The 11,584-nt window shown below is 39.2% G+C and overlaps 4 protein-coding genes and 1 non-coding gene across 5 annotated transcripts; 3 read left to right on the forward strand and 2 right to left on the reverse strand.

The window, feature by feature from the left end:
* Positions 1 to 1,794: 1,794 nt before the first annotated feature.
* Positions 1,795 to 6,340, forward strand: acly-1 (putative ATP-citrate synthase; the record flags this gene model as incomplete). Its single annotated transcript, NM_075879.6, has 8 exons — positions 1,795 to 1,863; positions 1,987 to 2,388; positions 2,516 to 2,973; positions 3,020 to 3,488; positions 3,853 to 4,317; positions 4,377 to 5,180; positions 5,227 to 5,526; positions 5,957 to 6,340. Exons 1-8 carry the CDS (start codon positions 1,825 to 1,827, stop codon positions 6,338 to 6,340), a joined length of 3,321 nt encoding a protein of 1,106 aa, NP_508280.1. The 5' UTR covers positions 1,795 to 1,824.
* Positions 6,341 to 7,105: 765 nt separating this feature from the next.
* On the reverse strand, positions 7,106 to 8,071 carry D1005.4 (Activin_recp domain-containing protein). Its single transcript, NM_075880.3, has 3 exons — positions 7,925 to 8,071; positions 7,462 to 7,575; positions 7,106 to 7,302 (listed from the first exon to the last, which is right to left on the reverse strand). The coding sequence occupies exons 1-3, from the start codon at positions 8,042 to 8,044 to the stop codon at positions 7,153 to 7,155; spliced, it is 384 nt and encodes a 127-aa protein (NP_508281.2). The 5' UTR covers positions 8,045 to 8,071; the 3' UTR covers positions 7,106 to 7,152.
* An 87-nt stretch (positions 8,072 to 8,158) lies between these two features.
* On the reverse strand, positions 8,159 to 8,438 carry D1005.10 (C-type lectin domain-containing protein; the record flags this gene model as incomplete). Its single annotated transcript, NM_001392727.1, has 2 exons — positions 8,159 to 8,214; positions 8,330 to 8,438. 2 exons carry the CDS (start codon positions 8,436 to 8,438, stop codon positions 8,159 to 8,161), a joined length of 165 nt encoding a protein of 54 aa, NP_001379839.1.
* A 346-nt stretch (positions 8,439 to 8,784) lies between these two features.
* On the forward strand, positions 8,785 to 11,579 carry dhs-25 ((3R)-3-hydroxyacyl-CoA dehydrogenase). Its single transcript, NM_075881.7, has 5 exons — positions 8,785 to 8,867; positions 9,448 to 9,689; positions 9,813 to 9,887; positions 10,231 to 10,404; positions 11,167 to 11,579. Exons 1-5 carry the CDS (start codon positions 8,828 to 8,830, stop codon positions 11,380 to 11,382), a joined length of 747 nt encoding a protein of 248 aa, NP_508282.2. The 5' UTR covers positions 8,785 to 8,827; the 3' UTR covers positions 11,383 to 11,579.
* Positions 10,570 to 10,590, forward strand: 21ur-13267. The gene has a single exon (NR_070390.1).
* Positions 11,580 to 11,584: the final 5 nt, after the last annotated feature.

An 11,584-nucleotide genomic window follows, 5' to 3' on the forward strand; every position in this document is an offset into this window, starting at 1 on the left:
TTTCACAGACTCTTTTTCAAAAAGGTTTCGAAAGTTTCGGCATGTTTTTTTTTTAATTTTCAGAAAGTTAGGCAATTTATTATAATTAAAAAAGAAACATTTCAAAACTTTTGGCATTTTTTTTCGAAATTTTTTAGAAACGTTCGAAATTTTGGCAGACTTTCAAAATTTTGGCAAAAAAATTTAAATTTTAAATATACAAACAACCAATTTTTTTCCAATTCTCAAGTAGGATTTTGTAGCCGCCTTCTCCATTGATCACTGTCGTTCGGGTACATCCGTATCTCTCCAAATTTATTTTCCTTATCAGTCGTTATCAATTTATCTTCAGCATGTTGTGATAAGAATTCGAATCGCACCATATTTTCGGGTGAACCTCAGCGAGAAAAAAAGTGGGAACACCACGAGAAACGCACATGTTTTCGTTTTTGCACAAGTTTTTAGCGGCATTTTCTAAAATACGGTGATAAGGAGATAGGTGATACACGTGTAGCTAACAGACCATCACACCATCTTAAGACTGACCACTCCTATAAATGAGTGGTGGAAAGGTCAGGAGCCTAGAAAGTAACTGATAATATGTAGTTTTTTTTGTAAAACAGGAAAAGCTGATGCAATTTTAAACTAGACTTTTGCATTGAAAATAGATTAGTTCAGTTAGAAATTTACTAAAAAAATCCAAAATCCAAAATCGTTCAGAAATATTTATTTTCGATATTACTTAATAGAATTTTTTGCACAGATGAAAAATGTTTGCACTGACAAAAAATGTTTGCACTGACCATTATAATTTTTGCACTGACCATTTTTTTTTGCACTGACCACAATAATTTCCTTTGTTTATAACTTTTATAAGTGATCCTTTCCTAAGCCAATGCTTTAACCCGTCCACTTTCTTCAGAAACTTAAGAAAACTTTTTTCCCTACCCGCCAAGCCCCGAAAAATATTCTCCATTCTGAATATTCAATTGCTTCTCTTCCTTTTCTCCAACACAGAACGTCACGTTTTTCTTCTTTTTAGTCGTTTTTTTTCTTCCTTTTTTAAAAAAAGAAGCCCCCGCAACTCTTTTCTTTTTGGAAAAAACGGGGATAGATGGGATGGAGAAAACGGAGAGCGAGAAGCTAAAGTTGAATCCCAAAAGGTTTCTGATTTCCATGCCGCTTTTCTCGCATTTCTCCGTTTGGTCTTGTTTTCTTAGACTGAGAAAACAAAAATAAAATGGAAAATCACGTTTTCTAAGTTTTTTGTTGGAGCTCCTAGATCTAAGCATGAGCCTAATCCTAAGCCTAAACCTATGCCAAAGCCTTAGCCTCAGCCTGAGCCTAATCCTAAGCCTAAATCTATGCCTAAGCTTAACACCTAAGACAGACCCATTTTAAAAATCCAAACACAAAACTCTTCCAGTGTTTTGCACTTTCCCGAGCTAATTTTCTTCTATTTTTTTGAATTTTTTGGTTAGTGCCCTTTTGTGAATGCACTTTTGCTCAAAAATTGGTATAAAAGAGACATTCGTTTTCGAACACTTTGTGTAATTGTTTCAAAAATCTGATGCAAAAATATTAATAACTTAACATTGCGAAATCCGGAGAAGCTAGAGACGCAGACTTCGCGGAGCAGAAAAACGTGTTGTTTACTCAAATTTCCTTTGACCGCCTGCGTTCGCCTCAAAACACTTATTCCTCTCTTGTTTTTTTCTGAGTTCCTTTTTTCCTTCTTGTGGAATTTTTTTTAATTTTTTATGCTACGTGGCATACGCTTTTTAGTATTCCCTCCTAATTCTGAATTTCTTTCAGGTAACTCGTTCTCTTTGGAACAAGTGAACAATGTCGGCGAAGGCTGTGAGCGAGTTATCTGGAAAAGAAGTGAGTGCAAATTTCCAACTGGAAAAAAAAATTTTAATTTAAAAATAGAATGATCCCACCAAACTTCTTGCAATTTGACATTTTTAACAAATTCTCAACAAAACAATCTAAATTTTATTCCAGGTTCTCTACAAATACTTCGAGCCAAGCGGACTCCTCTCAGCTCCACATGCGTTTCACGTGAAGGCTGGCGAAAATTTTGACGAAATTGCAAACAAGTACGAGTGGCTCGCACGTGATAACAAGGGAGTCATCAAGCCCGACCAGTTGATCAAAAGACGTGGAAAGCTGGGTTTGGTCAAGATTGGAACACCACAAGAGTTGAAGGCATGGTTCGAGAAAACTGGTGACAGTTATGTGAGAGTTGGTCAAACCGAGGGACGGCTTCACACTTTTATTGTCGAGCCATTTTGTGCACACACTGAAAAGGATGAGATGTACATTGCGATCTACAGTGAGAGATTTCGTGACGTCATCATGTTCTATGAGCAAGGAGGTGTAGATATTGGAGATGTTGAGGAAAAGGTTAGTTTCCCGGAAATTTTTTTTTGGATTCAAATTGCTCCGCAGTTATCATTTTTGTAAAATAGGATCATTTTCATTTAAAAAAACTCAACCTTTGCAATTTCCCAATTACTGAGAGTATTTCCAGGCTCGCACTGTATCCGTCCCCGTCCAGCTCAACGAGAATGCCATGACCCCCTCGGATGAAGAGCTCACCACCCTCCTGGGCCCACTCAAGGACAGTGACATTGTCAGAAGATTTGTGGTAGAGCTCTACAAAGCCTACAAGGACCTACATTTCACGTATCTCGAGATTAATCCATTTGTCCTTTTGAACAACCAGATTCATGTTTTGGATTTGGCAGCTAGGCTTGATGAAACCGCCAATTTCTTGTGCGCAGACAAGTGGAAGAGCCGTCTGACACCATATGGAGGACCGAACCACGTGGAGTTCCCAGCTCCGTTTGGACGTGATTTGACGTCAGAGGAGCAGTACATTTCGGAGATGGATGCGAAGACGGGAGCTTCCTTGAAGCTGACGATTTTGAACAGAAAGGGAAGAGTTTGGACGATGGTGGCTGGTGGTGGAGCTTCAGTTGTGTTTACGTGAGTCTAAAATATAGAATTTAAAGTCTAGCCATATTTGTTTCAGCGACACTGTCTGTGACCTCGGTGGAGCATCAGAACTCGCCAACTACGGAGAATACTCTGGAGACCCGTCTGAATCGCAAACCTATGAATACGCAAAGACACTCCTCTCCGTGATGACCGAAGGTACTCCGAGACCTGATGGAAAAGTCCTCATCATCGGAGGATCCATCGCCAACTTCACAAATGTTGCTAAAACTTTTGGTGGAATCGTCAGAGCCTTTGAAACGTTTGTCTCAAAGCTCAAAGAGCACAAGGTGACAATTTTCGTGCGTCGCGGAGGCCCAAACTACCAGGAGGGACTCAGAAGAATCAAGGATGCTGCGACAAAGTTGGAGCTGCCAATTCATGTATTCGGACCTGAGACTCATATGACGGCGATTGTTGGAGCAGCGCTCGGAGTGAAGCCAATGCCAACAGTTCCGACAGCTCCACAGACTACCGGACAGTTTTTGTTGAGCCCTGAGAGAAATGTAGGTTTTTAGGACCAAAAACTAGCTACGTTGGTGCGAGGTGTCATGCTGTTTCATTACGGTTTGATCTGCAAAAAAGTGCGGGAATTTTTTTCCCGAAAAAATGGGACGTCAGCAAGCTTTGAGTCATGCGAATCCAGTTGAGAAGTATGCGTCTAAATTCCCGCCATTTTCGTAGATCTACGTAGATCAAATTGAAATGGGACACTTTGACACCACGTTTGTTGGTGCGAAGCGGGAAACATAGGCCAGCCACAAGCGGGCTCACTTAGGGCCTAGTGAAAAATCGAAAATGCCCTGTGCATTCAGATCTAGTGAACTTGAAGAATCCATTTTTCTACAATTCAAATCTATCATTTTTCAGACCGGAGGCACTGAGAGAGCTCCACCTTCGCCAGCAGCCAACGCCACTCCAACTGAGCACCCACTCACCACTGCCCAACAGAACAAACTGAAAAGCTTCCGTGGACTCTTCGAGGACGACACCAAGGCCATCATCTGGGGACAACAGGCTAAGGCTATTCAAGGAATGCTGGACTTTGACTATGTCTGCAGAAGAAGCTCCCCGTCGGTTGTCGCGTCCACCTACCCGTTCACTGGGGACAACAAGCAGAAGTACTACTTTGGGCAAAAGGAAATTCTCATTCCAGCCTATAAGTCGATGGCGAAGGCTTTTGCAACTCATCCGGATGCTTCTATCATGGTCACTTTTGCCTCGATGAGATCTGTATTTGAGACTGTTCTCGAGGCGCTCGAGTTCCCACAAATCAAGGTTATTGCGATCATTGCTGAAGGTGTCCCTGAGAATCAGACTAGAAAGCTGTTGAAGGTAAAGTTTTCCCCCACCGGAAATAGAAGTATTCTGATTCTAATTATGCTTGTTTTCAGATTGCTCATGACCGTGGAGTCACCCTTGTTGGGCCAGCCACCGTCGGAGGTATCAAGCCGGGATGCTTTAAGATTGGAAACACCGGTGGAATGATGGACAACATCCTTGCCTCAAAGCTCTACCGCCCTGGAAGTGTCGCCTATGTATCTCGCTCCGGAGGAATGTCCAATGAGCTTAACAATATCATTTCACAAAACACTAACGGAGTCTATGAAGGTATTGCAATTGGAGGTGACCGCTATCCGGGAAGCACGTACACTGATCACGTGATTCGCTATCAAAATGATGATCGTGTGAAGATGATTGTTCTTCTCGGTGAGGTCGGTGGAGTTGAAGAGTACAAAATTGTGGATCTCCTCAAGCAGAAGAAGGTGACAAAGCCATTGGTCGCATGGTGCATCGGAACCTGTGCAGATCACATCACATCGGAGGTTCAATTCGGTCACGCTGGAGCATCTGCAAATGCTCTCGGAGAAACCGCTGCCTGCAAAAATGCTGCTCTCCGTGCTTCAGGTGCCCTTGTCCCCGAGTCATTTGACGATCTTGGCAACAAAATCCGTCAGACGTACGACGAACTTGTCAGCCAACAAATCATCGTTCCACAGCCAGAAGTTCCACCTCCAGCGGTGCCGATGGATTACGCGTGGGCTCGTGAACTGGGACTCATTAGAAAACCAGCTTCCTTCATGACCTCAATTTGTGATGAGAGAGGAGAAGAGTTGAACTATGCGGGAGTACCGATTACAAAGGTTTTGGAGTCGGATATGGGAATCGGTGGAGTGTTGGGATTGTTGTGGTTCCAGGTGGGAATTGAGACCTGTTTTCAGCACCACTAATAATACATTTCAGAAGCGTCTCCCACCACATGCCAACAAATTTATCGAGATCTGCTTGATGCTCACCGCCGATCACGGACCAGCTGTGTCGGGAGCCCATAACACTATTGTGTGTGCTCGTGCTGGAAAAGATCTGATCTCTTCGCTCACGTCTGGTCTACTCACCATTGGTGATCGCTTCGGAGGTGCCCTCGATGGAGCCGCTCGTCAGTTCTCTGAGGCTTTTGATCAAGGATGGTCGGCGAATCAGTTTGTCAGCGAGATGAGAAAGAAGGGAAAGCATATTATGGGAATTGGACATCGTGTGAAGAGTGTAAGTGTAGAGACTAAAATGGTTTTGAGTACCCTTACAAATGTCTCACTGTAGTTACTGTAGTAGTGTACTACAGTGATTCATTTTAGAAACATAGTGTCCCATCTCGGTTTGATCTCTGAGAATTGCGGGAACAACGTGCCCAGGAAATTTTACCATTACGTGGTGTCAAGTTGTCTTGATCTACAAAACATGCGGAAAATTTGGGTCCAAAAAAAATGTGACGTCAGCACGTTTTTCTCAACTCCCGCATTTTTTGTAGATCTACGTAGATCAAACTAAAATGGGACACTCTGACGTGTACCATCAAACCGAGACGTGATACTCTGACACCCACCAAGTGTCAGTATTGTCAGAATTAGCGTAATCCAAGTCGGTACTCTAAATAGAACGTCTAATACCGAAGAGCTCAAATATTGTCAATTTCCAGATCAACAACCCTGACAAACGTGTGGAGATTCTGAAAAGATTTGCCATGGACAAGAAGGAGTTTGCCCAGGAGACGCCGTTGTTCGAGTATGCTCTTGAGGTCGAGAAGATCACGACCGCCAAAAAACCGAACCTCATTCTCAACGTGGACGGAGCGATTGCGATCTTATTCGTCGATATCCTTCGCCACAGTGGCATGTTCACCAAGCAGGAGGCCGAGGAGACAATCGAGATTGGATCGCTCAATGGGCTTTTCGTTTTGGGTAGATCTATTGGATTTATCGGTCACTACTTGGATCAGTCGCGTCTGAAGCAGGGATTGTACCGTCATCCATGGGATGATATTTCCTACATTATGCCGGAGAGCAACTTGGTAAAGTTTTGAATATAAATTGCTTAAGGTTTTACGCACTGACCAAGTTTCAAAAAAATTCATATCTAATTTCAATGATAATTATGAACAATTTTCAGTAAATTCCGCAACCCTTCAACATTCTCCTGGACCAAGCAACTGAAGCATTCCAATTTTTTCTAATCACTGTACCCTAAAAGTCCCCTATCTCCCCCCAACCAAGCAATAATTTCACAAGGTTTTTTTTCTCAACTTGTTCATTAATTTATTTCCCGTACTCTACTCTCAACTTTAATATTGCACCCCATGAGCTTTACTTTTTAGCTTACAAAAATGTATTTTTCTTGAATTTGATGATATTTATTCAGCTTAGACAATAAAGCATGGTATAGTATGGAATTTTCTGGAACTTAAGAAATGCTAAGCCAAAAAAATTTAGCACGGGCCTTTTTTTTTAGCTTTCTTTTGTGTTCAAAAACTTATATAACTAAAAAAAGGTTTAAAATACAGGTTTTTACCCAAAAATTTCGGCCGAAATATGTATTTTTAGATTGTTTTAATGAAAAAAAAACTCTTATTTTTTAAATGAAAAAACCATCTCAATCGCAATTTCTTGAGTTTTGAACCTAGTACAAAAATGAACCGAAACACTTTCCAACGGTAATTTTAGGGGTTCAGAGCTGAATTCTGTCCCTGAAATTTTTGTGGTGACCTAGTCTTAACATAGGCCTTAAACAGGCCTCATCTGGAAATTGGATTTTCAGGCTTAAAAATTATGGAAAGGTTTAAACGAGAGGCTCTGAAAATTGACTTTTTATTTTGTCAATTTTTTATTATTTAAATTTTCAAAATAGGAAAAAGAACATGCAAAAAACATATATTGCTGAAAAAGTAGTAAAGCTCTGTCCTGATAAATTGCAGAAATCGTAATTACAGCAACACGCTTTAACATCAACATCACCAAGCTTTTCCTTTTGACAGCTCACTCCGTTGGTCTGAAACTTATTATATTTTTTGTAGACCTCTCAGCAGTTTTGAAAACGCTTTTGGCTTGAATTTTTACTAAAGTTAGCTAAGATCAAATGAGCAAAATTACTTAACCAACGCTGAACACATTTGAAAACTCAAAATAATATGTGCTATTAAAAACTTACATCACAATTTGTAATAGACACTGTCGGATCGGGACACGTTCCATTGAACACTGTGAAATAAGATGCTTGCTCAGAAAGCGTCAAACAATAAAGGCCATTGCAGGTGATAGCTGTCTGAAATTTCATTGTTATAGTTATGATTGAAAGGTTGGAGCCCGTTTCAGTTTTCTGGTGGCACTTGTTTCAGTTTAAGCCTTGTTCAAGCCGGGGACCAAGGCCTATAATCCAGTCCTCTAATGCTCCACTTCCAGATTAAGGCTGGATAGATTTAGGGGAGCTTGAACTTGTGATTTATGAATTGGTAGAGGTCCCTCTCAAAATTGAATAAAAAGAGTAATGAAGTAAACGTTTTTTTCAACAATTGCACTGACCAACAACAACTCAATTTAGTTAATACATTTTTTATAGTAATATAAATGTTCAAAATTAATTATTTTTTCAAACAACTTTTCATTTTCCTTACCTTACCGACTGTATGCGTCTTGCCTTCATAATCCATTTGTGAAAATGCCCAGCACTGTATCGAAGCTACCGGTATAATAAAGGTAATAAAAATCGATATAAATAAGAAATAAGTAGGCATCATAAAATTCAAAAGTGTGCAACTGTTGCTTTATCAGTGAAAAGCATTGGAAACTGTGCTTTCGTCATGTGAAATGCAAATTTTCAGGTTTTGTGATTTATTTTCAACTAGTACTTACTTATCAAATTGCGCACATTTGTATGAAATTGCATGCCATAATTGTTGATTTTCTGTCAAATATTTTTAAATTGGAATTTTAAGTTCAGTTTGAACTGCAAAACTAATTTCTGAATGTGTTCATTGCGCCGTAAACATTCAAACTATTTATGCAACTCGTTAACTTACCAAGTGCACTGACACCACTTTGCACTGACCATTGACCATTTTGCATTGACCAATTTGCATTGGCCATTTTGCACTGACCAATTTGCACTGACCAATTTGCATTGGCCATTTTGCACTAACTAATTTGCACTAAACAACTTGACATTTTTTTTGTTGTTGAGCACATGTAATTTTTTGATAAAACGGCCTGAAAAAATCTTGAAGTCACACTATCATCGGGTGATTCCGAGCTGTTCCCAATTCTCAAGTTTACAACTCCCGAAAACTTCACAAGTCACTAATCACACATCACTAGGTTCCTCCGAGGTCAAACTTTTCCCGTTGGAAAAGAGACAATTGAAGAGTGAGAGGTTGCATGACGTCATAGACAAACGTCCAAGTGTCTGTGACCTCTCATTTGCATGTACTGTCTTGTCGGGGAAGGTATATATTGATCATCTAGCGTTTGAAACAGCGCACCAGTGTCTCTGTAGTTTGGGCAACGAGCAGTCGGTAATTATGAGTGCTTTGCTGGGAGGACGAATTGCTGTGGTTACCGGTGAGTTGTTTTATTTGCAAAAAATTATTTTGAAAAAAAAATTGCAAACACCTAATTTAATATATTTTTCAAGTTTAAAATAGAAGGAAAAAAAAATTTTTTGGAAAAAAAATTAGCAAAAATTAAAAAAAATTGTAGTGATTTTGAGAATTAAAAATAAAAAAATTGAGCAAATATCGTTTCGTGAGTTAAATAAAAGAAGTAAAATATGAGTTGACATTGAAGTTGGTCAGTGCATTTCACACGTTTAGTCAGTGCATTTGGTCCGTAAAAAGCAAAAAACATACCAAGTGCACTGACCACCTGACTAGATCAAACCGAAACCCCCAGAAATTACTCTCACAAAAAACCTGCTCACTTCCAGCTTTTTGCAACATGAAACGTACTCGAAAGTCACATTTTTTCTGTAGTCCTGAGAAAAAACGTTAATAAAAAATGTTTTTATTCTCATAATCCAAGAAAAAATGAATGTTAAAGTGTGGGAAATAGAATACGGTAGCTTACGCTATATGTATATTTATAGCGTTTTTCAGAACTCACAATGTAAAAAGAGCAAAAACCAAAAAGAGCCAATTTTCAGGTGGTGCATCCGGCATCGGCAAGGCCATCTCGCAGACGTTGGCCAAGCATGGAGCTCGTGTCGTAGTTGCCGATTTGGATTCCGGCAACGCTGCAGCCACTGCAAAGGCTCTTCCAGCTAGCCAGAGCCATTCCTCGTTTGCCTGTGACGTGTCAAATGCAGACAGTGTGAAGGGGCTCAGTGAGCATGTAAAATCGCTGGGAACACCGTCGATTTTGGTAAATTGTGCAGGGATCACAAAGGTTCGGTTTTTTTACAAATTCATCCTAAATCGTACACCTACAGTAATCCTTTGTTACTAAAAAGGTGCTGTTGGAGTCAAAATATGTGTCTAGCGAACTAAAGAAACAAAAATTTTTTTAAAGGATTCTACACTTCTAAAAATGAAGCAGGAGCAATGGGACAGTGTCATTAAGGTCAACCTTACCGGAGTCTTCCATGTGAGTTTTTTTTTCTGAAAATTGAGGCGAAAAAGTTTTCCGATACAGTGTGATCCTAGATTATTTTTTAAAAGTGATTGAAACACTGTCAGAATAAAGATAACAAAATCAAAGAGGTAATAATATTTTATACCCTTTTTACAGTTTTTTTTTTTAAATTTTGACTTGCGACTACCGATCGTGACGGCGCACAACTTTAGACTCTCCCCCAAATTTTACCATTGGTTGTCAGATAAGAAAGCTTGCTCAGCATGAAAAAAAAACTATAAAACAAAAATTTAATATCTACTTGAAAGTTACTAATTTTTACATCAGTTCCAAAATGTTTTAAATACAATTTCAGGTATCCCAAGCATTTGTCAAAGCATCAGTTGACAACAACAACCACCCATTATCAATTATCAATGTTTCATCAATTGTCGGCAAAATGGGAAATTTCGGCCAAACCAACTACGCAGCCACCAAGGCCGGAGTCATCGGGTTCACAAAATCTGCAGCGAAAGAGTTGGCGAAAAAGGTGAGTAGTTTCTGATTTTGCGGCAAATCTCAAATAGAAATATAATATAAAATTTATACGAAAATATAGTGAAAAATATCTAAATCTACCGGCCCATACTTTTTTGTGCACACCTCTGTTGCACTATGTTTTAAAATAGACAAAGCAATAAAAAAGAGATTTCGTTGACGAATTGAAACTAAAGTTTTGTTTCCCAAAAAAGTATCACGTCGAAAACAATAAAATGCACTAGACTTTCCTATGTTCAAATATGTTCAAATATGTTCAAACTGTTACGAAAAATTATTTTTTGGTGCACTACGTATGTTTTAAAATGAGCTTTGTTATATTCTGCTAAAAAATTTTTATTGAGAATTTCATTAGTGATTAGGTCTTAAAAATTAACATGTACTGCCAGAAAAATGTCAAAACTGGAAAACTGCATAGTTTTTTTTCTTTTCGATGCACCATGTTGCAAAATGAATTTTGCATGATTACTGAGGCCTGAACTTAATAGTTCAATTCCGCTTTGAACTTTGGAGAACTATGTATTCACGACGTTAAAAAGCATTCGATGCACCATGTTTTGAAAGGAATTTTGCATGCCTGGTACTGGCTGTACATAGAAAACATTTCAAATGTAGCTATCATTATTGGAAAATTAATTTAAACGTTTTTTTTTAAATATTCAGTAGATATACCAAAAAAAAATTAAAATCTCGATGCACCATGTTCGGGGGAATCGCCTTTTGACCACTACCATCTTACTGAAATTTTTTCCAGAACGTACGTGTGAACGCAGTGCTCCCAGGCTTCATCAAGACCCCAATGACAGAGGCAATGCCACCGACTGTGTTGGCCGAAATCTGTAAGGGAATTCCAATGGGCCGGATGGGTGAAGCCGAGGAAATCGCCAACTCCGTCTTGTACCTTGCCTCTGATCTCTCCTCATATGTGACTGGTGCCACTTTGGAAGTTACCGGTGGATTTAGTATGTAGATTAAATTTAGACTTTTTACTTTGACGGTTTATATCGTGGATTTTAAAACTTCTGGAGATTTTTATTTAATTAATGTATACTTTTGAAAGTCTATGAAAAAATCTGAAACTATGCCCTCAAAGTAAGCAGGTAGCTTGGTTTAGAATCTTTGTTGATATTGTGATTAACTTTGTTTCATGAAATGAATATTTGTTTTAAATC

This window comes from Caenorhabditis elegans, chromosome X, assembly GCF_000002985.6.
Source record: "Caenorhabditis elegans chromosome X".
Classification (NCBI taxonomy): Eukaryota; Metazoa; Nematoda; class Chromadorea; order Rhabditida; family Rhabditidae; genus Caenorhabditis; species Caenorhabditis elegans.

Excerpts from the sequence above, each read along its gene's own strand:
- D1005.4 (NM_075880.3), bottom strand. The coding sequence starts at position 8,044 with ATGCCTACTTATTTCTTATTTATATCGATTTTTATTACCTTTATTATA. Across the intron at positions 7,576-7,924 it reads AGACGCATACAGTCGGTAAG|ACAGCTATCACCTGCAATGG; the intron begins GTAAGGAAAATG and ends ATGAAATTTCAG. Across the intron at positions 7,303-7,461 it reads TGTCTATTACAAATTGTGAT|ACCAACGGAGTGAGCTGTCA; the intron begins GTAAGTTTTTAA and ends AATAAGTTTCAG.
- dhs-25 (NM_075881.7), top strand. The coding sequence starts at position 8,828 with ATGAGTGCTTTGCTGGGAGGACGAATTGCTGTGGTTACCG. Across the intron at positions 8,868-9,447 it reads ACGAATTGCTGTGGTTACCG|GTGGTGCATCCGGCATCGGC; the intron begins GTGAGTTGTTTT and ends GCCAATTTTCAG. Across the intron at positions 10,405-11,166 it reads CGAAAGAGTTGGCGAAAAAG|AACGTACGTGTGAACGCAGT; the intron begins GTGAGTAGTTTC and ends AATTTTTTCCAG.